At 35.1% G+C, this 27,100-nt stretch overlaps 4 protein-coding genes and 1 non-coding gene across 8 annotated transcripts; 3 read left to right on the forward strand and 2 right to left on the reverse strand.

Annotated features, from left to right (window-relative positions):
• Positions 1-2,765: 2,765 nt before the first annotated feature.
• LOC110720351 (DNA ligase 6-like) lies at positions 2,766-14,074 on the forward strand. Of its 4 annotated transcripts, XM_021899370.1 has the most exons (19): positions 2,773-5,224; positions 5,329-5,446; positions 5,570-5,651; positions 7,163-7,265; positions 7,354-7,450; positions 7,526-7,628; positions 8,200-8,313; positions 8,518-8,565; positions 8,856-8,953; positions 9,045-9,110; positions 9,525-9,684; positions 9,762-9,869; positions 10,857-10,906; positions 11,261-11,295; positions 11,404-11,465; positions 11,550-11,711; positions 11,809-11,897; positions 12,075-12,174; positions 13,583-14,074. In XM_021899370.1, exons 1-19 carry the CDS (start codon positions 2,983-2,985, stop codon positions 13,889-13,891), a joined length of 4,146 nt encoding a protein of 1,381 aa, XP_021755062.1. In that variant the 5' UTR covers positions 2,773-2,982; the 3' UTR covers positions 13,892-14,074. The 4 variants fall into 4 exon arrangements, 3 of the variants coding, with proteins under 3 accessions (XP_021755063.1, XP_021755064.1, XP_021755062.1); XM_021899371.1 differs by lacking the exons at positions 11,261-11,295; positions 11,809-11,897; positions 12,075-12,174; positions 13,583-14,074 and having other exon boundaries at positions 2,766-5,224; positions 11,550-11,675; XM_021899372.1 differs by lacking the exons at positions 10,857-10,906; positions 11,809-11,897; positions 12,075-12,174; positions 13,583-14,074 and having other exon boundaries at positions 2,766-5,224; positions 11,550-11,675.
• A 160-nt stretch (positions 14,075-14,234) lies between these two features.
• On the reverse strand, positions 14,235-17,331 carry LOC110720353 (RNA polymerase-associated protein LEO1-like). The gene is made up of 6 exons (XM_021899373.1): positions 16,803-17,331; positions 16,622-16,672; positions 15,212-15,447; positions 14,992-15,132; positions 14,646-14,705; positions 14,235-14,559 (listed from the first exon to the last, which is right to left on the reverse strand). Exons 1-6 carry the CDS (start codon positions 17,038-17,040, stop codon positions 14,482-14,484), a joined length of 804 nt encoding a protein of 267 aa, XP_021755065.1. The 5' UTR covers positions 17,041-17,331; the 3' UTR covers positions 14,235-14,481.
• A 2,150-nt stretch (positions 17,332-19,481) lies between these two features.
• LOC110720354 (2-hydroxyacyl-CoA lyase-like) lies at positions 19,482-23,917 on the forward strand. The gene is made up of 2 exons (XM_021899375.1): positions 19,482-21,062; positions 23,224-23,917. The coding sequence occupies exons 1-2, from the start codon at positions 19,668-19,670 to the stop codon at positions 23,536-23,538; spliced, it is 1,710 nt and encodes a 569-aa protein (XP_021755067.1). The 5' UTR covers positions 19,482-19,667; the 3' UTR covers positions 23,539-23,917.
• A 97-nt stretch (positions 23,918-24,014) lies between these two features.
• On the forward strand, positions 24,015-24,087 carry TRNAE-CUC. The gene has a single exon. It is a non-coding gene; the product is annotated as a tRNA-Glu (tRNA).
• Positions 24,088-24,403: 316 nt separating this feature from the next.
• On the reverse strand, positions 24,404-24,841 carry LOC110720300 (extensin-like). The gene has a single exon (XM_021899302.1). It carries the CDS (start codon positions 24,839-24,841, stop codon positions 24,404-24,406), a length of 438 nt encoding a protein of 145 aa, XP_021754994.1.
• Positions 24,842-27,100: the final 2,259 nt, after the last annotated feature.

The following is a 27,100-nucleotide window of genomic DNA, read 5'->3' on the forward strand; positions in this document are numbered from 1 at the left end:
CTCGGCGTCCCCCCCGAGGCTAGTTTACGTGTATTTGTTGTGCAGGAAACCCTCGGCTCCGGCGTCGTTCGGACCGAGACCAAGTTCCCTCAAGATAAAAGGATCTTCCGAGATTCGATTGTTTTCATCCGAAACACAATGTATCTTTCTGATTTGATTCCTTGTTTTATGATTATGACTTTTTTATTTTTATTTTATTTACTCCGTATCTTTGCTTGTTAGATTAGAAAATAAAGATGGCTGTCAAAGTTAGACAAAATATGCGTAAAGATTTGACACGGTTATTACATCTCAGTCTAACTCACATGGCTTGGATATTGGATTCTTACCAAATTATTCCACTTTCCAAATCACTATTCGTCAATATTAGTCATTCTTTCGTTTATGCATGTACTATATGTATGTTTGTTTAAGGTAAACCTACTAATGTTCCATACTTCCATCAAAGGATATATTGATCGATGATGTTTCCTGTCTCCATAGGTTTCATGTTATTGTAACGATGGAATGAAGCAACTTGCAAGATAGGAAACTAACAAGAATACGAGATTATGTAGTATATGGAGAAAACAAACATTTGGAGAAGTCGTTGATAACAATAATAATATATATATATTTTTTTTGACAGAAAATTAATAATGGTTTTAAGAAAAAATAATTAACATTAATATCCCATCAATAAAAAAAATAATTTGTAGGGCCTCAACCATCAGCTTAAGCTTTTGGTTGAGTTGGTCCTCTAACACCTTCATACCAAGCTTATAAGTTAGTCATCAATTCATCATTCCTCTTCTTACTTCAACGAACATGGATCGATCAAATATAGTCTCTACACACATCACACATGTTCTAAACTTCTGATCAAAATTTATATAGAGTTGATTATTCTTAATTATAATAATCTGTAGACAAATATAACTTAATAATAATCTTAATGCATAGTAATTAAGTAGCAACAATTTCAAAAAGTGAACAAATTATGTACTCAATGATATATTGATAAACTTGAATAATAATCATAATGTAAAAAATAATACGGAAGTAATAAACTTGAATAATATTTTATTTATTTTTTATTAAAAAAAAAAATCAAGTAGTGAATTATTACATGATCCCTGCTTCTGTCTTTAAAAAAAAAAAAAACAAAAAAAAAAAACATGATCCCTGCTTCTTGGATGTTTATTAGTGATGATAATAATATACCAAAGATTACGTAGTCATAATGTGTAGTCATTAAATAAATAAATCTCAAAAATCTTATAAAATGAAGAATATTGATCACCAAACATGATTGTACTAACATTATTAAAAACAATTATATATTTATGTCAGTATGTAAAATAGAGAATGTATGATGAGAAGAGAGAATTATTCGTACATTCGGAAAAGAGGTAGGATGTCACACAGCACATGATCGATAGATTAAGCCGGTGAGAAGTCGATATCGCAGCTTCGGTTGAGCTTCTTTGGAATTATACACTCTACTAATATGGCCTTACATATTCATATAAGATCAATTTTCATAAAAACTATATATTATATTTTTCTTGATAATATAGATATGTTTCCGGTTGTCGCGTCACAAGATAGTATCATTCACCAGTTTAAGTACAAGTAATGTATTAGTAATTATAAGTTTCATGAATTATTGATACTATAATTTAATATTTTTCGTACTAGCTACTCGTTTAATCTATATTTAATGTATACATTACAACTATCAACGTAATAAAAATGTAACTACTTTTATTTTGTATGCAAGAAAATGCTAGTGATCTCATGATCTGCCCTTTGCATAGTGTTTTTTATATGATTGGAATTTAGGTGCTCATCAACATCATAATATTAATCACCTCGTCAATGAAGATAAGGTAGGAAAATCATATTGTAGTTCATACCATGTTTGAACAAGTATGTTCAAACATTAATAAACATTGTTCATAGGCGGTCCTTATTTGTAATATGTAGGTACTCATGACTTATACCTAAAGTCAAACCATACTTATATGAGATCGATATTGCCTCCATATTATGTCAATTATCTCGACACTTAACACATAGTTTTAGGCTAGGTGGTAAATTGATTTTATTATCAACTGTTATTTAATCAAATAGGAGAATAAACCTCAAAATTTCCATGTTGATTAGACTCAAATAACTCTAATATTGTGTTTAACGACCCATCATCATAAGAATTGAGGGGACATGAAATCAACACTTCATTATCTTCCTATATCTAATTATATTGTTTTTCTCATGTTTTTTTTACTCACTTTTAGTTTTGATGTGATTTTTTAAAATTAATCCACCTCCGTACTTCCATAGTATCCAGTACTTAAGTATTATTACTCCGTACTTCCGTAGTATCCAGTACTTAAGTATTACTCCCTTCGCCTCTTAATTTTGGCTCCACTTTTCTTTTTGAGGTGTCTCTTTATTTACGCTCCATTCTATATATGCTTATAGAGACCACTATTTATCTCTCACAACCAATATTTTGGACCCATTATTTTTTCTCATCTATGGGACAAAACTAAGGGGACGGAGATATCAACTATACTTAACTATAACTCAATATCAACCCTTATGAATTGTGAATTTGTGATGAATTGTTATTCTTGTGAACTTGTGAGTTTGTGAGTTTAGTCTTGTGAATTGTGACCAAAATGTCTTGAATTTTAGAAGTTTTAAGTAGCGTTAGGATTAATGATACTACATTACTACTTATAATGCTGCAAATAATCTGGCCCAATGGGCTATTTGGGCCAGAAAATATGGGCAATTTATATCTTCATCGTAACCGGTTTCTGGACTACTAGTTCCCCAAAAAAAACATACAGTAACTTCTTTTGGCGCACAAATCCATAATTTTCCATTTTCCACCACCATTTCAACTAACACCTCCCCTTCCAAAAATGCTCCGATTAAACCGCCATTAAAACCGCCATTAAAACCACCATTAAATCCGCCATTAAAACCACCATGTCAACCTCCAAAACTCTAACTCTAAATTCCTCCGAACTCTTCCTTCAATCGGAAAACCCTCTTCCATCATCTCTTCCTCAATTTCCCGCCAATTTCCCACCCTCAAAACTCATTCCCAAAACCCGCTTCATCGTCGATGGCTTCCGAAACTCCGGCGAGTTTTCTCTCTCCTACTTCCTCTCACACTTCCACTCCGATCACTACACCGGACTCACTTCAACTTGGTCTCGCGGCATCGTCTTTTGCTCGGAAACCACCGCTCGTCTCGTCGTTAAAGTTCTCGGTGTTTCGGCGTCGCTTGTTGTTGGTTTACCGATTGACGATACTGTGATCATCGATGATTGTGAGGTAACCCTAATTGATGCTAATCATTGTCCTGGTGCTGTTCAATTTTTGTTTAAGGTTCCTGTTAATGGTGGCAAATTTGAGCGTTATGTTCATACTGGTGATTTTAGGTTTTGTGATGATATGAAACTGATGCCTAAATTGAGTGAATTTGTTGGTTGTGATGCTGTTTTTCTTGATACGACGTATTGTGACCCGAAATTTGTGTTTCCTTTGCAAGAGGAATCGATTGATTATGTAGTTAGTGTGATTGATAGGATTAGGAGTGAGAATAGGGATGATGGGAAGAATGTATTGTTTCTTGTTGCGACTTATGTAATTGGAAAGGAGAGGATTTTGTTGGAAATTTCGCGTAGGTGTGGTTGTAAGATACATGTAGATAGTAGGAAAATGGGGATTTTGCGCGCTTTAGGTTATGAGGATGATGGGGTGTTTACGGAAGATGAGTTAGCTAGTGATGTTCATGTTGTTGGGTGGAATGTGTTGGGTGAGACTTGGCCGTATTTTCGGCCTAATTTTGTGAAGGTGAGTGAAATTATGGTTGAGAAGGATTATAAGAAGGTTGTGGGATTTGTTCCTACTGGGTGGACTTATGAAGTGAAGAGAAATAAGTTTGCAGTTAGGACGAAAGATTTGTTTGAGATTCATCTGGTTCCTTACAGTGAGCATTCAAACTACAATGAGCTTAGAGAATATGTGAGGTTTTTGAAGCCTAAGCGTGTACTTCCTACCGTTGGTTCTGATGTTGAGAATGTGGACAGTAAACATGCTATTAAAATGCAGAAGCATTTTGCAGGATTGGTGGATGAGATGGCTAATAAACAAGAGTTTTTGATGGGTTTTTATCAGGGAAAAGCAAAGGTCAAGGTGGATGATCCGTTGACCGAGTTGGACAAAGGTGTAGAACATTTCAAAGAGGAGTTTGATGTGTCCACATTGAATAACGAACATAAAACTGACTTTGGTTCCACGTGTTCCGTAGTTCCTATGGACGATCCTGGTTCACATATTGTAGCCTCATTGAGTGATAAGGAAAAGGAGGAGATCATGCAAGAGCTTAGGGATTGTTTGCCTACTTGGGTTTCTGTAGATCAGATGCTAGAACTTGTCAAAACATATGGAAGAAATATCGTTGATGCAGTTTCTCATTTTTATGAACATGAAACAGATTTTCATGAGCAGATCGGAAAACCTTTCCCTTCATCATTGTCAAACTTAGAAAGTCATTCCACAACATTTATTAATCCTTGTTCTGTTGATAACAGTTTGCAGACACTAGTGAAGTCACCTAATCAAAAGGCCAAGTTTCTTCCATTGAAGCAGTCAGTTGCAAGCAGTGTTTCTCCTGGAAAAAGAAAGAAAAATTCTGAAAATAAGAAGAGTAAGAAAGGGAAAATTAACTCAAATCTTGATTCTGGTGGCATAAAACAATCTACAATAACCAAGTTTTTTAGTAAAAATAGCAGTGTTTGTCCGGGAAGCATTGCTGGTCCCCTGTCTGGGACAAGTACCGAAGACACGAATTTATCTTCTGAACATTCAGCTGTATGTTATAAGGAAGAGCTGGCACAATTTATTCAGATCATTGATGGTAGCGAATCAATGAAAAACTATGCTGCTGAGCTGTTACAAAAGGCTGAAGGAAATGTTGGCTTGGCACTAGACATGTATTACAGTAATTCTGAAGCTCACGTTGGTGGTAATCAGAAAAGTATAGATGTTAATAGCAAATTGCTACCCTGTGAAGTTCCGGATGAGAGCCTCTCCTGCCAAGGGAAAGAAAGGTCTGAAACTGGCAACAAAAATTTTCAACTGGCACAAGATTTATTGGTTGACAATATTGCTGTTAACTATGTATCACTGCCACCAGAGAAGTATTCTCCAATAGAACATGGTTGGCCTTAAAATTTCACTTATATTTAAATTCTTGCAGTCTTGGGTTTGCTTCTGTTTCTTTTCCTGGGCAGTGTGTGCTAATTTCATGTGCACTTCATGTAGCTTGCTGGAAGCAAGGTCAGCCTGCTCCATATTTACATTTGGCACGGACTTTTGATATTGTTGAAGGTGAAAAGGGAAAAATTAAAGCTACCTCTATGCTTTCCAATATGTTTAGAAGGTTTTGTGCTATGTTGTGTATCAGTTATATAACTTACATTTAGTTCTTTTTGTTCCATTCGGTATCTTTTCTTCTGAAACAGATAGTTTGCAAGTTTCAGAGTTTCCATTTAATTGCATGCAGTTTGCTGGCTTTGTCTCCAGAGGATGTCCTACCTGCTATTTATCTCTGCACTGATAAGATTGCGGCTGAACATGAGAATATGGTTGGTGAACAACTTGCTTTATATAAATTGCTCTATATTTGCAGAAGATTTTCTTTTCTTTGTAATAATACTACATATAGGGTGGTATTCTCATTTCTTTCTAGTAACAATTTGCTTAGCATTAATTAGTATGACCTACTATAATTTGAAAAGGTATTCCGGTGAATGAAACAACCACCACCAATCGGTTTGGAATTTGGATCCTTGAAGTAGGATCGAAGTGGTCTAGGTTTATTTAATACTAGTTTTGTTCCAGGGGTGTTGATTAAATTTTAGGATAATTTTTTTTTTTTTTTTTTTTGCTTGAATGCTAAATTTTATCATACAGGAGTACTCTATAAAGGACATATAATCCCTTTGGAGAATTTAGACATACAATGTCATTGATTTATACAATATTGTACTTTTTGTAGTTTTATTAGTAAATAGAGAAGTACTATCATATAGATCTTTATTAGACAAATATATATTTAAATCAAATAGAATATAATACATGTAATTATTTATTATTGTGCTAATTTTTAATTATTTGTGGTGTTAAGCCAGTAAATCAGTAATACTCTTAGTATTTTGTAGACATTACATATAAGGTTGAAAACTGGTTATGTATTTATTACATTATGATTAGAATGTTAAATTTACATGTATTACAGTAGTATTTTATTATGTTAATTTTGAAATCATTACAAATTTAGTATGTACACAGTTTAAAAATACTTTATATTCTTGGAAATCTAGAAAAATAAAATTTTCACTATTTTTTCCATGTATGTTAATTTAAAAATAAAGTATTTTGAAAAATTTATCCGATATCACTTACCTAACGTCTAATCTAACATGGCTATGTATAGTTGTTGCCTACGTGTCGCAGCATTTGGCAAAAACTTGGAATGCCAAGTGTTGTTTTTAGGATATGTATGTTTATAATTTCTTACCCTTAAACAAATACCCTCTTTGGAGAGGGCTTAAATTAAACGAAGTAAATTAATTATGTTTGTTTGCAAGAGTTCCTTTAATTTAAATAATAAAGGGTGAATATTAATGAAATAATTCACCTGAAACAGAATAAGGTCTTGAACTTATAAAAGGAGGAATTTGGATTGACTAAAGTGAGACCAAAAACGGAACCTAAGTGATTTAAAAGGATAGTAGGTGAAGGTATTTAAATCAAAATAGACTTCTCTGGACATTTTTCAACAATTGTTTAATGAGTAGTTCTGAGTATTTGAAGATTTCTGCAAAATATATAATGATACTAATATATTATGCTTGAGATGGGAAGACCTGGCATCTATTGGCTTTACTTGGAAATTATGTTTGTGATAGCTATGTAATTTGCTGATTGAAATTCTCTAATTTCATGTCTGATTTATCTTTGTTGTCGTTAATTCCTATACAACTGCTATGTGATTTGGGTGGTGTTGGTCGTTTGGATTTGGGCAATAGGAAACAAGCTGTTATGAATTTATTATTTAAATGCCTCGAATTTTGTTTCTTTAATCTAAATGTAGGAATTAAACATCGGTGGGAGTTTGGTCGCATCTGCTCTTGAAGAGGCATGTGGAACCAATAGAGCTAAGATTAGAGAAAGGTACAACAATCTTGGTGATCTTGGTATGTGCTACTCAATAATCTGTCTCATTATGATTAATCTTTGTGCATATAATTATGTGCATGGTATATTGATATTATATATTAATAGGTGATGTTGCACAAGAGTGTCGGCAATCACAGTCACTACTTCTTCCTCCTTCACCCCTTTTGATACGTGAAGTATATTCCATACTACGGAAAATTAGGTAAGATTCATATCTGGTTTATTTACATCTTTAGCTCAAGGTATGATGTTTGCTATTGTGCCTATCTATGGTCAGCGTACAGACAGGCAGTGGAAGCATGGGTAGGAGAAAAGGCCTAATTGTAAGTATGATGCGATCTTGCAGAGAGAAGGAAATGAAGTTTCTTGTCAGAACCTTGGTGAGTTATGAAAGAAATCCTTTTTACATACACCTATATGGAGAAGCTGACTGCTTTGAGTCTTTCTGTATTCTTTTTTGAGATTTGACAGCAGGCTTGACCACCTGATAATTTTTTACTTGTCTTGGGCCTTTTCTTCTCTTGCCAGCTTCCCTTCTGGTCATCTTACTTGCACAATCGCACTTGTTTCCAATGCAACATTAGATTGCTTGCTTTTTCAATAATCTAAAAGGGTAGGATAAGAGGATGGAACTGGGTCAAGTCAAATGCTGTTATAATTCATAAACAAATTCAAATCATCTTAAAGATAAACTAAACATGTTTTCATTGGTTCATATGCTCAGTATTGGTTGAGAAGATTCTTATGATTATATAATCAGTGAGTACTTTGAAGATGGTGATGCTTACATAGTTATGCTATATCTACAACAAGAATAGTAGTGTATGATCTTGATAATATAGCTTATTGTTTAAACATCAATTAAGTCAGCATAGGCTCCTAGGTCAATATATTTATTAAGCAGCACATGAAATAGTCTTGTTAAATATATTGAAAATATTCTGCTTTCAGGTTAAGAACCTTAGAATTGGAGCCATGATGAGAACAGTTCTTCCTGCATTGGCTCAAGCAGTTACTTTGAACTTTTATGATGGGGCAGGAAAAAATCAAAAAGAACTGCTTCAGGTCAGACACCTATCTCAGTATTGACTGTTGATTTTAGAAGTTATTTGTTTGAGTTATTGGCACACGGCACAATAAATGTCAGTAGTCAACAATGGGAATGATCTATTCCTTTTCTCTCTCATTGTTACTTTATATTAGATGTGAAATTGTCAATTCAGGTCACATGTTTACATTCTTATTTTGGAGATTTGTTATTGCTTGTAGGGCCTTTCTGCTGCTGTTGTTGAAGCTTATAATATTCTTCCAGACTTGGTAAGTTGTGCAGTGTGCTCTTTCTCCGTCTTCTCATTTTTTTTATTTATTATTTTTTTTTTTTCATTTTCTCTAATGTTCAATTTGCTTAATCTGTGAACGTGTATGGTAAATGTTTAATAATTTAATAATAAGTTTGTGTTGCTACATTAGATGAATATGCATATGGTTATTTTTTAGTTCAGCTATACTTAGGGATGTCCAATTTCTTACTTGACTTTTGTCATAGTTTAATACATTTCGTTGTCTGTTATATACTTTCTGATACAATTTGCGTCTTTGTTATGAAGAATATATTGGTGCCTTCTCTTATGAGCAAAGGCCTAAAGTTTTCGACCACTGCGCTGGCTATGGTACCAGGCATTCCTATCAGGCCCATGCTTGCTAAGTAAGTTCCTTTCTTTGATACTTTCTTTTTAATGATATGCTTTTCCGTGCTCTATTGTATTTTATTGCCCTTTTGCTTTCACTCTTAACAGAATAACTAATGGGGTTCCGCAAGCACTGAAGCTTTTCCAGAATAAAGCTTTCACGTGTGAGTACAAGTAAGTTCATTATTCGGTTTGTTCATTAGTCATTGCTTTGTGTCTCCCATGCACATCTGAGTTCATAGATTATTCTGATGATGCTCTCCTGTATGTTCTATGATATTATACTTATTTGGTTTTTGTGACAAACTTGATACTCATACTAAATGCACCAGGTGGAAGTGTGAAATACTGTCTTTAGGCTCTTCGGGTGCCATGATTTTTTCTTTGACTTGTCTTAATCTGAGACTTTTTGTGGCTGAAGAGAAACTTAATAAAAGATACAATTAATACATTGAAACCTTCTGTTGGAAAGTTGTTCTAGAACTTGATTAATTACCTGTGATGTGTCATGAGAGTATAGAATAAGAAGTAAATAGAATTCCTAGAGGTTATTTTGAATGCTTTCTGATTGTTTCTGCATTTGTATAGGTATGATGGTCAACGTGCTCAAATACACAAACTTGATAATGGTTCTGTGCGCATCTTTTCAAGAAAGGGGGATGAGACGACCTCAAAATTCCCGGATTTGGTGCACATTATTCAGGATTTATGTAAACCTTCTGCAAAGTCTTTTATTATAGATGCGGAGGTATTCCATGTCCCCTTGCTTGTGTGGTCAACATCTCTTTTGTTTTCTGTTTGAGTAAAGATTTTTTTTTTTCCCAGGTGGTTGGAATTGATCGCACGAATGAAAACAAGTTTATATCCTTTCAAGAACTATCTTCCAGAAAGAGAGGGAGTAAAGCTTCCTCGGTTTCATTGGATAGAATAAAGGTTCATCAATTATTTATTAATTTATTTTTATAAGCTTCATAATATTTTTTCCATATATTTCTTGAAAGCTATTGTATTTGGAGGTTGGTTGGTTTTTGACAATCATTTTTTAAGGATCTTTTTTTAACTAGTAACTTAGTTTGTGGCACATTCATCCTTCAGTTAGTACAAGTGATATCTTGCCATTCATCCTTCACTTTGTCCTATTTCATATGGACCTGCTAGATCCTTTGCAAGGAATCAATATTTGGGAGAAGGGCATATTAGTCATAGTCTATTATTAGTGACTTGGGGAATAAGCTGGAGTTTGTTAGGAGAGTCTTTCTATATATAGACCTCATTAGGAGGAATAATCATCATGTTGAATATTATTGAGGTTATGTTATTGGGAGAGAGTGAGCCTCTCGAAAGCTCATATTAGGAGAGAATCCACCTCTAGAAGTGGAATTATCCTTCTATTAGTGTAATTCACCTATTATCAATATAATCATCATTGTTCTTCCTAATTTCTGCCATATTTAAAGCTGTAATCTGGTCAGAAACCATGCTAATTCCTAGCATCCTTTCATCGTGATGCAAGTGATTATTTTATATATCTGTTCCTTGGATAGTCCAATGATGTGAATATGTGATCATGTCTGTTTTTTTTTTTTTTTTTTTTTTTTTTTTTTTTTTTTTTTTTTTGTCCAATTCTCTACTGACTTATGAAAACCTAAAAGTTTGTCAGGTGCTCAGTGTCACCCTTACTCAAAAATGTTTATTGATGACATTTTTTGGTTGAATTTTAATTGTTATTCTTTTATAAAGGTTTTTATTATTAGGGAGTTTTCATACTAATATACTTCGCATTAGGTTAGAGAAATTCATATTGATGGATATTTTGATCATCATGTCCAAGGCCTCAAAAATCATTTTAAAGATACTCCAAATCCCTCCCCCTTTTGCTCGTTTTATGATTTTCATTCACCCAAAATTGCGGAATTGCAGGTTGACATCTGTGTCTATGTGTTCGATGTCATGTTCGTCAATGGACAGAAGTAATCATCTAGACTTTTCTGCCTAGATTTTATGTATTTTCATTTTATGCCTTTCTTTTCTATGTTTTCTGTTCATTGTGTGGTCTTTCCCAGTTTCATTCCTTCTTTTCCAAATACTCTTTCTGTATTGTGGGAGTTATTTTTTTTTTTTTTGAGGAAAATGTATTGTGGGAGTTATTGATCTCTATATTAAGTTGAAAAGGGTTTTTTTTTTTTTTTTTTTCCCCTTTCATAATTGATGATTAATTCTCTGTTTTATAGATAATCTTGAATATATTTCATTTTGGCTCCAAATTATTTTTGTATTAGATTTATGCAATTTTGTGCTGACTTAAAATAAATTATGTGATCCAGGCTGTTGCCTTGCCCACTCAGGCAAAGACGGCAGTGTATGCATTTTTTATCCTTTGATTATTCATTTTTCTTTTCCAATGAGAAAATAAATATTATGCGGGGTGTCTGATCTAATATTGTTCTGAAATTTGAAATATGCATAGGCATGAACGATCTTTTTAGAGGGGAAAAGCCTGGTTATTTGGAATACGCAAAGGAATTAACTGTAAGTGCTTTATTTGCTGATTGAATATTGATGGAGTTTGACCTTTTTAATGGCCGTTCTTGAAAATAGCCCCTTGGTCCCCAGGTGGAAGCAGATGAAGCTCGTCCAGGCTGTGAAGCCACAGTGATAAAGATTAATGCTTTTCTTGAAGATGCGTTCCAGTCTTCTTGTGAAGGAATTATTGTTAAATCACTAGATGCTGATGCTGGCTACTTTGCTTCAAAGCGTGCTGATACATGGTTGAAGGTGCTGTCTGGGTTATTTCACTGTTCATTTATGTTGAATGTTGATAAAAAAATCGTTATGGGGTCTGTTAAGTTTTAACAGTAACTATTTTCCTCAGGTAAAGCGAGATTATATGGACGGTATGGGGGACTCCCTTGATTTAGTTCCCATTGGTGCTTGGCATGGCAATGGGAGAAAGGCAGGATGGTAATTCTACTGTGCATCGAAATTCTCATGATTGTCTTGGAATTTAAGTTCATGATAGCAGTGTGATACATTTTTAAGTGCGGCATATATCACAATGTCAATATGAATTGACTATTTGATTTCTATATCTTTTTTTTATTTTTTATTTTTTAATCATTGTTTGAATCATCTTTGCAGGTATAGTCCATTTCTTATGGCTTGTTACAATCCTGATACAGAGGAATTTGAAAGTTTATGCCGTGTTATGACAGGATTTACTGATGCTTTTTACAAAGAGGTAATATATTCTGGCTTGTTCTGCTGAAGTCTTGTCAAGACGGTTTTACTAGTAAAATTTTTAAAATTTTCCCCTTCTGTTTAAGCCTTTGGGGAAAGAGTGGGTTGAGGGGAAATTCTGAAAATGTATGGAGTAATTGAAGATGGATTGTTCCAGACTTACAGACTATAAATTGAAAGGTGCACAATACTTTAATTAGGAGTTTTCACTCAGAATGTCCCCTTTTAGATTGGCAAGTAGTTAATGACTGATTCACATGATGTCAAAGATCATGAAACTATGAGAGAATAGACCTTTTGTTTCCCCCACCCTTTCACATATCATTGTTTTTTTGTTTTTTTTTTTTTTGGGAAGGGTCCTGTACTCAAGGTGTTAGGTGAGTGATAGAGCAGTAACTAGTACCACTAAGGGCATGCTTGGATTGAGGGAAATGTATTATTAGGGAATTAAAAGTCAAATTAAGCAAAATGAAAGTGAACATAGGGAAGGAGGAGATAGTAATGGTGTGATTGTAAGGAAATTATGTAGTGATGGTGTGATATGAGGTGAAGAAAGGAGAATTCCCTCAAAAAAAAGGTGATATAAGTTACTCTAGGGAGGTTGGGTAACTATTACCCTCAAATTCCTATATCTCTCTCTTTTCTTCATGGCCAACTACCTTATTTTATTGTATAATCAACTTGCCTCCTACAACACCTCTCATTACTTGTGTTTTTCAAGTTTGACATTTTAAGTTGAGTTGGGCAAAAATGAAATTGTGACCTTTTCTTTTGATAAATGTAGGAGACAGGATCCATAATTCTAAGTCGTTTTGGTTTAGATACATGACGATGTATCAGCAAAACTGATTATATAAGAGCGTCTCTAGGATCGACATTGGTCCTAAAGGGAGAACTTTGCGCTAAAGCTCGATTAGCTAATGGCTATTTTAGAATTCCTCGTTTAGGTTTTGCCATTCCTACCTACCTATCTATCATTGGTCACTCGGAAATCAGCTCCTAATTCATGCATCTCTCGGTTTGAGAAATCAAATTAAGAGGATCGATCCACTTCCTACTTGATTAACATTAATCCCCATCCCTGTTAGTTTGGTATTGGATGCATAATCTTTTTATGTTAAGGTCATCATTTGCTGCATGTGGAATGGAATGCTCTTGGTGATTACTAGCTGGCCGGCTGGTTGGATCTCTTTTTTGTTCTATGGGCCTGACCTCATTTATAGTTATTTTCTTTCAATTATAACTGATACTGTGAGTATCAACTTTCTATAGTGTTTCTTTTGGGAGTTGGGATGATATGAATGAAGTTGTCTTTCTGATCCTTGGCATAAGTAGCTTTATAATCTTCAGTATATAAATCCATAATATTGAAGGATAAATATTTATTTTTTACCATTAATGAACTACAGATGAAAGAGTTTCTCTCTGGAGATAAGATCTTGATCAAGAAGCCCTTGTATTACCGAACAGATGAAGTTCCCGATATGTGGTTTTCAGCTGAAATGGTGTGGGAGATAAGAGGTGCAGACCTCACTGTATCACCTGTCCACAAGGCTGCAGTAGGAATCGTTCATCCTTCAAAAGGTATTTCTATGAGGTTTCCAAGATTCATCCGTACCCGCCCAGACAGACGACCAGAAGATTGTAGTACCTCTACAGATACTGCCGAAATGTTTCATTCTCAGACTCGGAAAATGGATGTAAGCGGTGTTCATTAGACTTGGTCTTTATATATGTACATAAATGTAGCATGTACGGAGTATTAGATATTTTCCTTTTGTCAGTTAGTTCAATGTAATTCCCCATTTAACCTACGCATAAATTTTATAGCCTCATGCCTGTATACTCGTAGATGTAAATTTTTAGTCTAGGTTTCAAATATGATCTTTTATTCATCCGCAGAATAGCAGTTCGTAACTTCGTATTACTATTTGATCGGTCGTTTATCATTCCAATCTCTCTTTTTTGATTGAATTTTACCAAGCATTCTTGGCCGTTTGCAAAAATAATCATATTGCAAACCAAAGCTGAAGTAGGTTATAAACCTTGTTACGGTAAGAATTAATTTTTGCTAACAAATTTTCAACGAAAGGCTACCACTGGCCACTGCAACAAACTATGCAAACCACCCCCGCAAATGTATACAATAACATCAAGAATCAAGATATGAATAAAAGATTATAGGTGTTTGGAATGTAAAATTTGGATGACAAAACAGTATCCGGTATCACAACAGTTTACAGGCTATAACAAATTGCTACGGTGTATATGTAACAGCACTGTCTTCCCCATGTATGAAACACTCGGATCAATCTGCATTTTTTCTTCTCCTCTTAGCACGGTTCTCCTTCTGTTGTCCGGAGCCTGGCTCGGTCGAAGGATTCTTCTGCAATTTAAACAAAGCAACGCTTTAAAATCTGATAGTGCACATATATATATAAAGCTCAATTGTAAAACATGAGACTAATTCACCTTTCTTTTTAATCGTTGTCTTTGCCGTTGCCGCCCTTTGCTTTTCTTCACTGATGTGTCCTAAAATGACAAGTGAAGAAATTCATGAGGATAATGTTGCCATGTCTCAAAGCCCTAAGGGAAAGACTGTTGAATACTGAACCAAACTCAGCTAAATTTGAACAGGAATGTACTGTTCTTCCCTTCCTTCCAAAAGTCTAATGGCTGATAGTCAAGTCACTATAACAAGAATAGAGGTATTGGGTTTTTTCCGGGATATGATAGTGCACAAGGTCCTGTTCTTGCTTTTTTCCGGGCAGGGGAGGGGGGGAGATATCACAATTCTGCCAGCAGAGAATTGACAAACCTGTGCCAGGGCAATAATCCTTGCATGTCTTTCGGCATGAGTCTCACAATCATCGTCAGATACTACTTCTTCTTCCCCATCGCTATTGAGATAACGCCTCAATCTTCCTTCATTCAGTAATTTCTGTGATCTTGAATGTCTCTGAATGGAAAGAGTGAGTGTAATAGAGAAACATTTCAAGATAAAAAGCATGTTGAATCTTTCAGGTCAAATGTCAAACCTTGGATTTGAGGTGGGTTTTCAAACTCTCCTCGTTCAGACAGACAATTTTCGGACAAAGCCTGCACTTGAATACTGATTTGCTTTTCAAAACGCATCTTGGAAGATCATCCACAGCTGATTGATCTTCAGTCTGTGTCTCAATTGTTTCACCACTATCTTTGCTGGATAAGAGGCTCTCCTTTAGTTGATCACCATCTTTCTCAGATCCACTGTCATCATCATTTTCGAGTAAACCTGCCAATATACAGAATTCCTTAAAATTTTGAATAGTTGCTTTAATATTACTGAACTACTGATTAATGTTCATACAAAAATACACCAGATGATGGATATAGAACAGCCATTCGTAGAGTTTTATTTTTTCTCTTCTTTTTTTTCACCCCTTTTATCGTAATTTTTTTTCTTCAAAGTATGGACTCAAACCATTTGTTTGTTTTTTATGTTTGGTTGTGTATCCATACCTTTTTTAATTTGAGCAAGACGGTGTGTAAATTTGTAAGATCAATATCCACTAGACATACAGGGGAAAAAACAGAAATTTATAAGAAATTCGCTCAAATCAAAGAGTGTCTGTCAGTCATGTTTCCTCGCACATATCATGCAATTGATAGATGAATAAACCTAGCAATCTTTCCCCTATTTTCCCAAAACGAATACTCATGGACTTATCTAATTGCCAAGAAGCCATTTAGTTAGTAGTAAACCTTTTCCATCCATAGTGAATCCTCCCAGTCATTTCACAAATGCTTGACCTATGTCCACAAAATTTCTAAACTGGCCATGAAAGTTGCAATCATCAATGTTACTCGCAATGAAGGGCATACTATACCTCTACTCATTGCGATCATCTATATTTCTAACCTAGCAATAACACGTAACTAAGGAATCTAATAGAGCCACTCCGTACTCATGAGCAAAATGCCACCTTCTCAAGGCAGCCGCGCAGAAATTAAGCACTTCAGTGCAAAGCAAAAGCTCAAGATCATCATAAACATCCACTATCAACTCTCACCAATGAAAATCAGCCTCTAATACTCCTTCTATACCTTATTCTTACCTCAGTAGCATTAAACCACACAACAGCAATCCAACATAATACAAACAGCCTTCTTTCTCTTTCTCTTTTCCTTTGTTTTCAATTTTTCCGATTAAGCCAAAAACAATGCCTAATCATCTAAATTATAACTTGAAACATAGCTAATGAATTTGGCAGTACCCATGTAAAAATGAAAATTAACAGGAACAGGAATACCATTTGCCTCACTAATCAATAATCAACTTAACTCACAACAATCAAGGATATAAGAACCAATTCAAAATCCAAACTTTCCAGCTTCAAATAACATCAATCACATTATCTATCAATCCTATTAATGAAAATTACTAAAAGAAGAACAAAGTAAATTACCTCCTGATTCAGCATCAATTTCATTAGCAGAACTATCTTCACTCTCATACCCTACAAAATTAAAACCAATAAACAAAAACCCATTACAAATCAAAACCAATAAACAAAACCCAATTACAAATTTAAAATTCAAAGAAACCCAGAAAAAAAAAAAAAAAAAAAAAAAAAAGAGAGAGAGAACCAGAAGAAGAGGAAGAAGGGTGTTGGAGTTTCGAAGGAGCTGGAACATCATCTTCATTGTCGTCATCATCATCAGCATCAACGTTGGAATCGGGTTCGTCTTGATTGTGTGTTGGTTCATCTTCTTCCGATTCATCGGAGCTCCGAACTTCAACCTCGGAATCCGATGAAGAATCCGATGATGCGTCGTCTTTGTCGTTGTCGCCGCGGTCTGCTCTGTAGAATCTTCTCTTTATCATTTTTTTAGATTTTTATTTATTTTTTTATTTTAAATTTTGTTCTGCAATTGAAGTGCAAAGAAAGAGAGAAAGATGAAGAAGAAAGTGTAGGGTTTATGTGAGATTTTGGGGAAGAGAAGACAGTTAACTATTCAGGAAATTCGGGTCGGGTTGGATTAATTCGGGTCACCCGTATGATGAATTGACGGGTAATTGGGTAAACTCTTTTCTGAATCTCTAATTCTAAATTGGTGAAGAAAACTTGGGTTGTTTTAACTTGGCAAGACTAACGCCAAATCATTTAGCCTGATTAGATTTGATTTGATTTGATAATTGATTAATTGATTTGTTTTACGAAGTATAATTATTGTTGGTGGTGAACTTGGAATCAAATCAACAATTTTGCGCATGATATAACCTGTTTTGACAAGATCCAAATATGATTCGAGTGATATAATTATACTGATTACTACCTTTAGTTGTTAGACTACGAATTTTGGCATTTATGAAGTAAGGACCGCCAAATATTATTGTTCCTTACTAAGTACTAACCTTCATAAATAGTCAAATGATATGGAGTATTATTTTTAATTAAGAAGATTTCTCTTAATCAACACAGTTTCAAACTAATATTTGTCCAAAATATCAAACACAAACTTATAATGCATACGTAGACTTATGCGACCACTAAGTACCACACACATGTATATTTGTATCACTAAAAAGTAAAAGCAAATGACTTGTTTTGATCATTATATTACTTATTTACTTTACTTATAATTGATCGATTACCATTCAATCTGCTTCAAATACATATTATTGTAATTAACATTGATTAGATTTAATCAATAGTACCAATCTTGCAATTATTGTGTACAAGTTGTCGAACATACAAACAACCTTAATTTCGTACATCAATTCTTTATATTGTCCAAATCAGTTGTTGCTTCAAGAAGTAAGTAATGTTGCATGCATATTTCCATTAGAAAAAGTTAAGTTTATTATGTTTCCACAAATTCCGTTTTGAATGAAAAAGAATTACTCCACCCAATTTAGCAAATATATTCAAGGCAAAGATGATACTTGTATATACAATTTATTATTACAACATTAAACCATTACAAATATCAACAAAATAGTAATCAAATCATCACCAAACTACCAAGATTTGAGGATGATGTTATCAACTTTAACTTCGCTTTCTCCCATTCAATTCCTTGGCGTGCCGTTCACCTAATCTCAACTTTTTTTAGACTAACTTTGCCTTCATATTTTCCACTCCTCACCCAAAAAGAGGAACCACTAATGCCCCTAAATATCTAAGACGACTAGACGAGTAATAAATGTCAATGACAAAACTTGTCATTTGAAAAGCACTCTTTATTGACTATATACTTCATAGTAAACCTTTTGTTATGTGGAAGTGAAAAAACAATAAAGAGTATACGTTTACAATGTGTTTTTTCATGTATGAATTACAAAAAGATAGGTAAAAAAAAAATGTGTATAAACTGTGCAAGAGGGGAATTTTATAGTCAAATATGTATATTTATAATCTTGGGGTCTGTTCTGATTGACTGAATTGAGTTGAACTGAATTGGACTTAATAGAGCTGAACTGAACTGAATTGAAATGAACTGGACTGAATATTTTATGTGAAAAGGATATCAAAAACTGAACTAAACTTATTGAAGCTGAATTGAACTGAAAATAATCTGAAGAGAACAGGCCCTTATAGTCAAGTATATAAATTTATAGCAAAACGATTTTGGAGATACTTAATATACATTTTTTTATGAAGGAATATTAGTAGAATGTCCTAATTTGTTATTGAATTTATTATTTGATTTGATTATAATAAATTAATAAATATATTGAATATTAACAGTTGGGATACTATAATAAAGAGCAAATATAATTGATTATTTGATCATATATGCATGGTAAATGTCCACAAATGAGGGGTTTATATAGGGAGAGAAAAAAAAGGGATATGGATAATATGTTAGAGATAGAAGGAATGTAGTGTTAGTTTTTTTTTTTTTGGGGGGGGGGGGTGATGATTGAGTCCATAGAGATAAAAACAATCCGTATCCCTCCATTTCTATACCTAAGGTGTGTTATTCCGTATAATGAACATGAATATGACATAAATTTAATAAGACCAACTCAACCTTAATGAAATTGAAAGCGTAAGAATACAAGGAATGTTGGGTCACTAATTCCCTTACCCCAAATTTATTTTTAAATAAAGTCATACTTAACATGGTATTACAATTATTTATCTTTATGCCACTCACTAGTTCCCTATCCTTATCCTATCTTTTGTACTCAACCCCAGGTATAATCAATTGTCGCCTACTCGCCTTGTCGGAATGTTGGGTCACACTCAATTGCAATTACTTGTAGATTACTACATGTTCAATTGCTCGTGTAATCATGTATTATTGTATGAACATAAGAAAATATTCACTTCACTCTACAAATCTACAATAACCTCATAAACCGCGTACTACAAAAACAAACTCATATATAAACCCCAAAATTTCTGATTTCCCCCTTATTTCTCCTTCCACTCATCCACACTCTACGTCCCTATCCACTACCTTACTCACCACCACAAACTCCGACCTCACTTACCTCCTTCAATGGCGGAAATCGACGGCAACACTCTCGTCGCCAAAACCCTCGCTCATTCCGGCGTCACCCACATGTTCGGCGTCGTCGGAATCCCCGTCACCTCCGTCGCAACCCGCGCAGTTTCCCAAGGTATCCGCTTCATCGCCTTCCACAACGAACAATCCGCCGGTTACGCCGCCTCCTCCTACGGCTACCTCACCGGAAAACCCGGAATTCTCCTCACTGTTTCCGGGCCGGGTTGCGTCCATGGGCTTGCCGGGCTCTCCAACGCCGCAATTAACACCTGGCCCATGGTCCTCATCTCGGGCTCATCCGATCAGCGTGATTCTGGTAAAGGAGATTTCCAAGAGCTTGATCAAATCTCAGCCGTTCAACCCTTTTCGAAATTATCCGTAAAACCCACCTCCATTTCCGAAGTTCCGGGCGCAGTTCTCCGGGTTCTGAACGGGGCTGTTTCGGGTCGGCCCGGTGGGTGTTACCTGGACCTTCCCACGGATGTTCTCCACCAGACTGTGTCGGAGGCTGAGGCAGAGGATCTCATTTCAAAGGCGGAAGAACAAGTGAGAAAGGAACAAGAATCATCGGATTCGTCGAATTCGACGCCAATTTCCGATGTAGAGAAGGCGGTGGCTGCGCTGAGGAGCGCGCAAAGGCCGCTGATTGTGTTCGGAAAAGGGGCTGCGTATTCGAAGGCCGAGGATGAATTAAGGAAGTTGGTTGATAGTACTGGGATGCCCTTCTTGCCCACTCCAATGGGGAAGGGTTTGATCTCAGACAATCATGAATTGGCCGCAACCGCGGCGAGGTCGCTTGCAATTGGGCAATGTGATGTTGCTCTTGTTGTTGGGGCAAGGCTAAATTGGTTGCTTCATTTTGGGGAGCCCCCAAAATGGTCTAAGGATGTCAAGTTTATATTGGTTGATGTTTGTGAGGAGGAAATTGAGCTTAGGAAGCCTTATGTAGGGCTAGTTGGGGATGCTAAGAAGGTGGTTGGTTTGATTAATAAGGTGATCAAGGATGATCCCTTTTGTTTAGGGAGGAATCATCCTTGGGTCGAGGCGATTTCGAAGAAGGCTAAGGATAATGTGTCTAGGATGGAGGGTCAGTTGGCTAAGGATGTTGTGCCCTTTAATTTTTTCACTCCTTTGAGGATTATTAGGGATGCTATTATTGGAGTTGGGAGTCCTGCACCTGTTTTGGTGTCTGAAGGGGCTAATACTATGGATGTTGGGCGAGCTGTGTTGCTTCAGACGGAGCCTAGGACGAGGTTGGATGCCGGTACTTGGGGAACTATGGGAGTTGGTTTAGGTTACTGTATTGCGGCCGCTGTGGCTTGCCCTGATCGCTTGGTGGTTGCTGTTGAAGGAGATTCTGGTTTCGGGTTTAGTGCTATGGAAGTAGAGGTATGCCTATCTGCCTTTTATATTGTATGGTCCATTGAAATCATGTGGTATTTGTTTATCTATAGATGCAATGCAATTTATTATGTGATTATCATTAATTTTGATAGTGCAATATGTTTTTCTGTTGAATGATACTAATGTAGCTTTGTTACTTGAGATCATGCTATGAATTCCCATTTTTAGTAGTAATTATCAATTTGTCATAGTAAAAGGATTGGATTGCCTTTGTTGGAGCTTTAACAAAGACAGAGAGTCATTAGCATCTTTTATGGATTTTGGTTCACTATAGTGAATCATAAATCAATTAGACTATGATTGGGAATATTGAAAAACTTTTTAATAAGCTTGGGAGTGTTGAATTGTGAAGTGAATAGTGTTTCTGAATGGTAGTTTTGACATTGATCTTTTACTTCATAGTATACACTTCTTGTGTTTCCATTTCTTGCCTGCTGCTCGTCTCCAATTGAGTTCCTCCTAATCAATTGTGAAACTGTAGAGATTTTCAATTACTTTTCTTTCTTTTATTTATTTGGTTACCCTTTCCATAGCTTGGTGCACAACAAATTTCAAATCCTCAAGCCTCTTCACATTATGATCACCATAGCTATTGTATAGTATTGGGGGTTTTGTTTTCTGTCCTTGGGGACATCGTCATCTGAACATCTGGTAGATGATTCTTCTAGTTGTTTTCATTAGTGTTAGTGGTCCAGAGTAGATTGCAGAGATGTGTTACTTTCTTATTTATGCTGGATCAAACATTTGGTGATGTGAGCATGCAATTTTTAAGTCTGTAAATCAGCAAAAACGCTCTGAGAGCATTAGTATAAATTAAAATCTTATATGAGATTAGGATTATTTTCATATGTTCACATAGGTTTGCTTTGTTGGTTGCATTGTTTACTAAAAAGTGTAAGTTAAAATTCTGTCCTTGTATCTTTGCTCTACTGTCTTGTATATGTGCAAGTTGGATTCAGCTGATCCTTGTGTTCCTTCAGAGAACTAACACGAGGGCAGATGCAATTTTACCTCTAATATTGTGTACAGATCAAAGAGCCTGCGTGTGGGTTACAATTATAATGTGCTGTAGATGATCGTTTTGTGCTCTGACATGTTTGTATCTAATATTTTATTTAGAATTGGTTTAGCTCTTTATACACCATCAGTTGTTTTTGCTAATGAAATATGATAAGTTGGATTTGTGACAGTCTACCATGCATACCCCAAATGCTAATAGTTTTCATGAGGTTGTCACCTGTGGTGGGTTTTGTGAAGGGTGAAAAGCTCCTGGCTTTATAAGTTTGTAAGCCATACCCTTGATTTGGAATTAGGCATTGATTGGCCTAGTACTTTACAACAAATGCTGTAGCTGCTTTACTATACCCTGAATTTGGCATCTGCTTTTCTAATATGCTGTAATTGCTGTTGCTCTCTTTATTATTAATAGAGCAAATAAAATCACTATTTATTGTCTTTTAGGATTATGCTATATTAAACTAAGTTTTTTTTTTCTATTTTTTTTTTTTTTTAACTTTGCCTAAATAATTCATCTTATGTATGTGAATATGTAAAAATTTGTGGGTAACCTTCTTTAAACTAATTACATACATCTTAAATTATCAAAAACTATGCAAGCATAATGCTAATAGATTAAGGCCCTTTTTTTTTTCCTAAAATGGTTCATTAGTTTAATATCATGTGAAAGTAACTTAAATCTTGAATCTTGTACTAGGTAAATACATTTTTAAATTTTTTTTTTTTGGTGATGTGTGCATAATGAAAAGCATAAGCCATTAGGTATTGTTGATATTATTGTGTGAAGTATAACTTGACAGTGTTGGTAAACATTGTCATATTAATACATTATGCATCAACCACATACTGAATATTATCATGTAATTTTATGATAAAAATAGAACAAAACAAGTCGTGTACTGTAGTGTTATTACAAGATCAACATGTTATTCTCTAAAATGCCTGCCTGCATTCTCATCATCTGATGAGTTTTACGGTTATATACCCATTCATTTCCTAGAAATATGTGAATTGTTAATACAAGTTGTGCTTCAACATAATCTGTGAATTGTTATGGCCAAGTGATTCCTATGAATATAATTGTGTAACTTTCACTGTCAACTTGTATCTCATCTTAACCTCTCTGCAGACTGTAGTTCGATATCAGTTGCCTGTTATAGTTATAGTCTTCAACAACAATGGTGTTTATGGTGGTGACCGAAGAAGTCCTGAAGAGCTCACAGGCCCTCATAAAGAAGACCCTGCCCCAACTTCTTTTGTTCCAGAAGCAAAATACCATGTTTTAATTGAAGCTTTTGGTGGAAAAGGCTATCTTGTCAAGAATCCTGCTGAACTGAAGTCAGCCTTGGACGAGTCTTTCACAGCGAAAAAACCTGCTGTGATAAATGTCATAATCGATCCTTATGCTGGCTCAGAGAGTGGACGGATGCAACACAAGAACTGAGGTACAAACATATCATATAACGGAAATCCACGACCTCTTCTTGAGTGTAAGTATGTGAGTACAGTGTGGATTGCGCCTTGAGCATCCACTGCCCTTTCGATTTTTCCAAAATGATTCACATCACTAAGTTTATATTTGTTGAAATAAGTTGTATTAAGTAGTATAAATCTGTTATTTTCCTATGAATTGAAGTTGGGATGTATCATTTAAGCTGAGTGCTTGCTGATTAATGTAGGATGTGTAAATCAGATACTTGAATTTATCCTATTAGGCTTATTTACCTTATACTCTACTTTCTAAGGTTTAACCGAGTAGGCATGTACAAGTATATACTTCGTATTTTTTTTCCTTAATATATTAATATCATATAAATTCTGGAATTAGTACTGCGCCAAAAGACTTTAGATTGGTTAAAATTTAATTAAATTTCAGATATTACTTTAAGTTAATTAATTCTTTCCTTAATAATAATAAGATCCGTTGTAGTCTAGTTGGTCAGGATACTCGGCTCTCACCCGAGAGACCCGGGTTCAAGTCCCGGCAACGGAACTACTTTTTCTTCTTTTTTTTTTTTTTTTTTTTTTTTTTTTTTTTTTTCCAAACTAAAGATAAGCTTAATACATAGATTTATTTTGTATATAAAAAAAAATCTGAACAAACATTGAACATAGCTCAAAATCAGCTTGATTTTCATAGATCTTCCTAGAAGAGCATACAGATACAATAAGATATACTAATACCAATAACACTGTAGGTCTTTAGGATACACAAAATTTTATTTATAGAATATGAAAGGAGGATGAAAGAGATATCAATCCATAATCCATTTAACTCTGAAGTAGGATCATGATCATCTTCAGCTGGCTTAATAAGGCCGAGGCGGTGGCGGTGCACCCTGGCGAGGCCAAGGAGTAGGTGGACCGTAAGGATCACGGTCCATGTACGGTGGTGGAGGACTATAAGGATCACGGTCCATGTATGGAGGTGGAGGAGGACCATAAGGTTCACGGTCCATATACGGCGGTGATGGGCCGTAAGGATCACGGTCCATGTAGGGTGGTGGAGCCGGGCCAGGGCCAGGACGGTGATGGGGTTGTTGATGATGATGTGAGTAATAAGGAGGTGAAGGTGGGCCTGGTGGCCCATGATGAGGTTGGGGAGCATAGTAATTAGGCCGAGGTGGCGGTGGTGGGCCAGGCCCATATTCGGGCCGTGGCTGACCGTATATTGGTGGTTGTGGCGGTGGCGGGCCGTAAGGATCAGGTGGTGATGGTCCTGAGGGATAAGGACCTCTATAGGCCATAATGGTCTTGGCAGAGTGTATGGTGTAAAAAAAGGGTGATATGAAGAAATTGGTTTATTTAGAAAAAAAAAAGGGAGGTTGTTTATGAGGTTAAGAAACTAATAGATTGATGTAAATAAGGTCGGTGAAGTAGCTTTCAATGTTTATATTTTTGGATTACAAATTGAATAATAGTGGGGGCTAGAAGTGGTTGAGGTCGTGTCCAATTTTTCTTGGCAAATATCCATGTGGTTCACACATTTTCTATGCAAGCTATCACATGAATCACTAGTACCCTTTTTATTTATTGTGATATCTAACATTCTAACAATCTAACATTAGTAACATGTCTTCCATTTTTCTTTTACCCCACCAAAAATTACTTTTAACTTTGTGAATATCACTTTTTTTATTTTTATGCTTCACATGAAATAAAGTACTCTATAATTGATTTGAATTTATTTACTTTGTATGTAATGTGGTTAAATACTTAAATATAGTGTAATTTACTAAGGCTTGTTGTCCTTTTATTTTAGTGTTAAAAAAAATTATATAGTACAATTGTACAAATATGTTAGATTTGTTTTAAAGTGTATATATTTCAAACATGTAACTTTTGTAATTATTTTAATTAAAAAGCAATTAAAGTTGTTTAGTAAAAAGTAGGCACTAATTAAAGTTATTAAGTTTTATGTGTTATGTTTATTTGGTTTGATCTAAAGTGATTTTGCTTAGAATAAGTTCAATAAACATCTTCATGCTCCATAATTGTTATAGTTTATTTATAGTTATACAATCCACTAATATATTTGCCTCATTTGATCCTTTTTTTTTTTTTAATAAAAAATGTAATATAATTGACTTGTAATTTGATACGATAAAAAAGAGAAGGTGCTTGCAAAAGTTGCAATTTGACAAGTATTTTGATTTAGTCAATTGTTGTAACTTGTAAGTCTTGTAACCTGAATTAATTAGAAATGAATAGAGTAGTTTGAATAGATTTCAAATTTCACCAAGCTAGGATAAATTTGCAAAGGGATTGAATTCACAAATATTAAACATACTATCTAACATTAATCCATGACTTTAAATATTTAACATATCAGTATATCTCTGATCATCAGCCATATTTATACGTACAATAAGGCCATAAAAACTATTGTAACATACTAGAGGTACTGCTACTACTACCTTCTGCCACTAGAACATGGTGATTCTAGTTCGAGATTTATTTATGCTTTCATTTAACACTCTAACATAAGCTAAGTACAAACATTACTATCCATTACAACGCGATTTTCTACTATCACAAACTTATGGAGGAGGAGGTGGGCCGAAAGGTGGTTGTGGCCCAGGAGGAGGACCTGGTGGGCTTGGTGGAGGTGGACGATAAAATGAGCCTCGAGGTGAATGAGGATGGACAGGGCCTGGGGGTGGTGGTGTTGTACAGAACGGCATAGGTGGTGGTGGGCCAGAAGGTCCATGTGGTGGTGGTGGTTGTCGCGGTGGCGGCATTGGTGGATCATGGCTGTGGCCTTGCCCAGGATGTGGCATATTGATTGTTTTCTTGTAGACCAAAGTTTGAGATTTTATTTAGAGGTTATGTATTGGGCCTTAGCTAAGATATAACTCAATATGGAGGCCTCATTTATAAAGACGAAATGCAATGGGCAAGGCTAAGATTTTGTTGACTTTTAGGTAGGAAAAATGTGGACTACTAAGTAGTCACATTGTTTACAGTTAGACTGGTAGATATGTATAATGGCAAAATGTGAATAATATCTTTGAATAATTTTTTCTTGATTACTAGGTAGAATGTCAATTTTACTTGGCAATTTAGGGAACCCATGCTTAATTATAACTCAGATCGTTTGGTGTTTGCTCTTTGACCGTCCGTTTAGTGTAGTTTTCGGCTTGTTGACAGCTCTAGTTGAGGTCTTTTTTGGGGCATGTGACGACAACTCGTGAAAAATATACTCCCTCCGTGTTTTTTTAAGTGATACATTTTTCATTTCCGAACGTGTTTTTTTAAGTGATACATTTCCTTTTTTGGCAAAACAATACATTAAAATATTATATCTCTCTCCTCTCATGGCCCCCACCCAAACCCACTACTACTTTTTTATTATATCTTTCCTCTCACATTCATTACTTTTCAATAAACTATTAACCCCACTATCTTTCTTTAACAATTTGTTAATACTCCACTACCCCACTTACCTCTTATTTTATTTAAGTCAATTAAATTGCCTAAAACTATTTGCCGGTCAATATATATCA

The sequence above is a fragment of the Chenopodium quinoa genome, unplaced genomic scaffold (assembly GCF_001683475.1).
Source record: "Chenopodium quinoa cultivar QQ74 unplaced genomic scaffold, ASM168347v1, whole genome shotgun sequence".
Classification (NCBI taxonomy): domain Eukaryota; kingdom Viridiplantae; phylum Streptophyta; class Magnoliopsida; order Caryophyllales; family Amaranthaceae; genus Chenopodium; species Chenopodium quinoa.

What these genes read in the sequence shown, in the direction of transcription:
- LOC110720353 (XM_021899373.1), bottom strand. Translation starts at nt 17,040, where the DNA reads ATGATAAAGAGAAGATTCTACAGAGCAGACCGCGGCGACAACGACAAA. An exon ending in CCCTTCTTCCTCTTCTTCTG is followed by an intron (nt 16,673 to 16,802) that starts GTTCTCTCTCTC and finishes TTAATTTTGTAG; the next exon opens with GGTATGAGAGTGAAGATAGT. An exon ending in GGATTATTGCCCTGGCACAG is followed by an intron (nt 14,706 to 14,991) that starts GTTTGTCAATTC and finishes TTGTCATTTTAG; the next exon opens with GACACATCAGTGAAGAAAAG.
- LOC110720300 (XM_021899302.1), bottom strand. Translation starts at nt 24,841, where the DNA reads ATGGCCTATAGAGGTCCTTATCCCTCAGGACCATCACCACCTGATCCT.
- LOC110720354 (XM_021899375.1), top strand. Translation starts at nt 19,668, where the DNA reads ATGGCGGAAATCGACGGCAACACTCTCGTCGCCAAAACCCTCGCTCAT. An exon ending in TTAGTGCTATGGAAGTAGAG is followed by an intron (nt 21,063 to 23,223) that starts GTATGCCTATCT and finishes ACCTCTCTGCAG; the next exon opens with ACTGTAGTTCGATATCAGTT.
- LOC110720351 (XM_021899370.1), top strand. Translation starts at nt 2,983, where the DNA reads ATGTCAACCTCCAAAACTCTAACTCTAAATTCCTCCGAACTCTTCCTT. An exon ending in ATAATATTCTTCCAGACTTG is followed by an intron (nt 8,566 to 8,855) that starts GTAAGTTGTGCA and finishes TTTGTTATGAAG; the next exon opens with AATATATTGGTGCCTTCTCT. An exon ending in AATGGGAGAAAGGCAGGATG is followed by an intron (nt 11,898 to 12,074) that starts GTAATTCTACTG and finishes TCATCTTTGCAG; the next exon opens with GTATAGTCCATTTCTTATGG.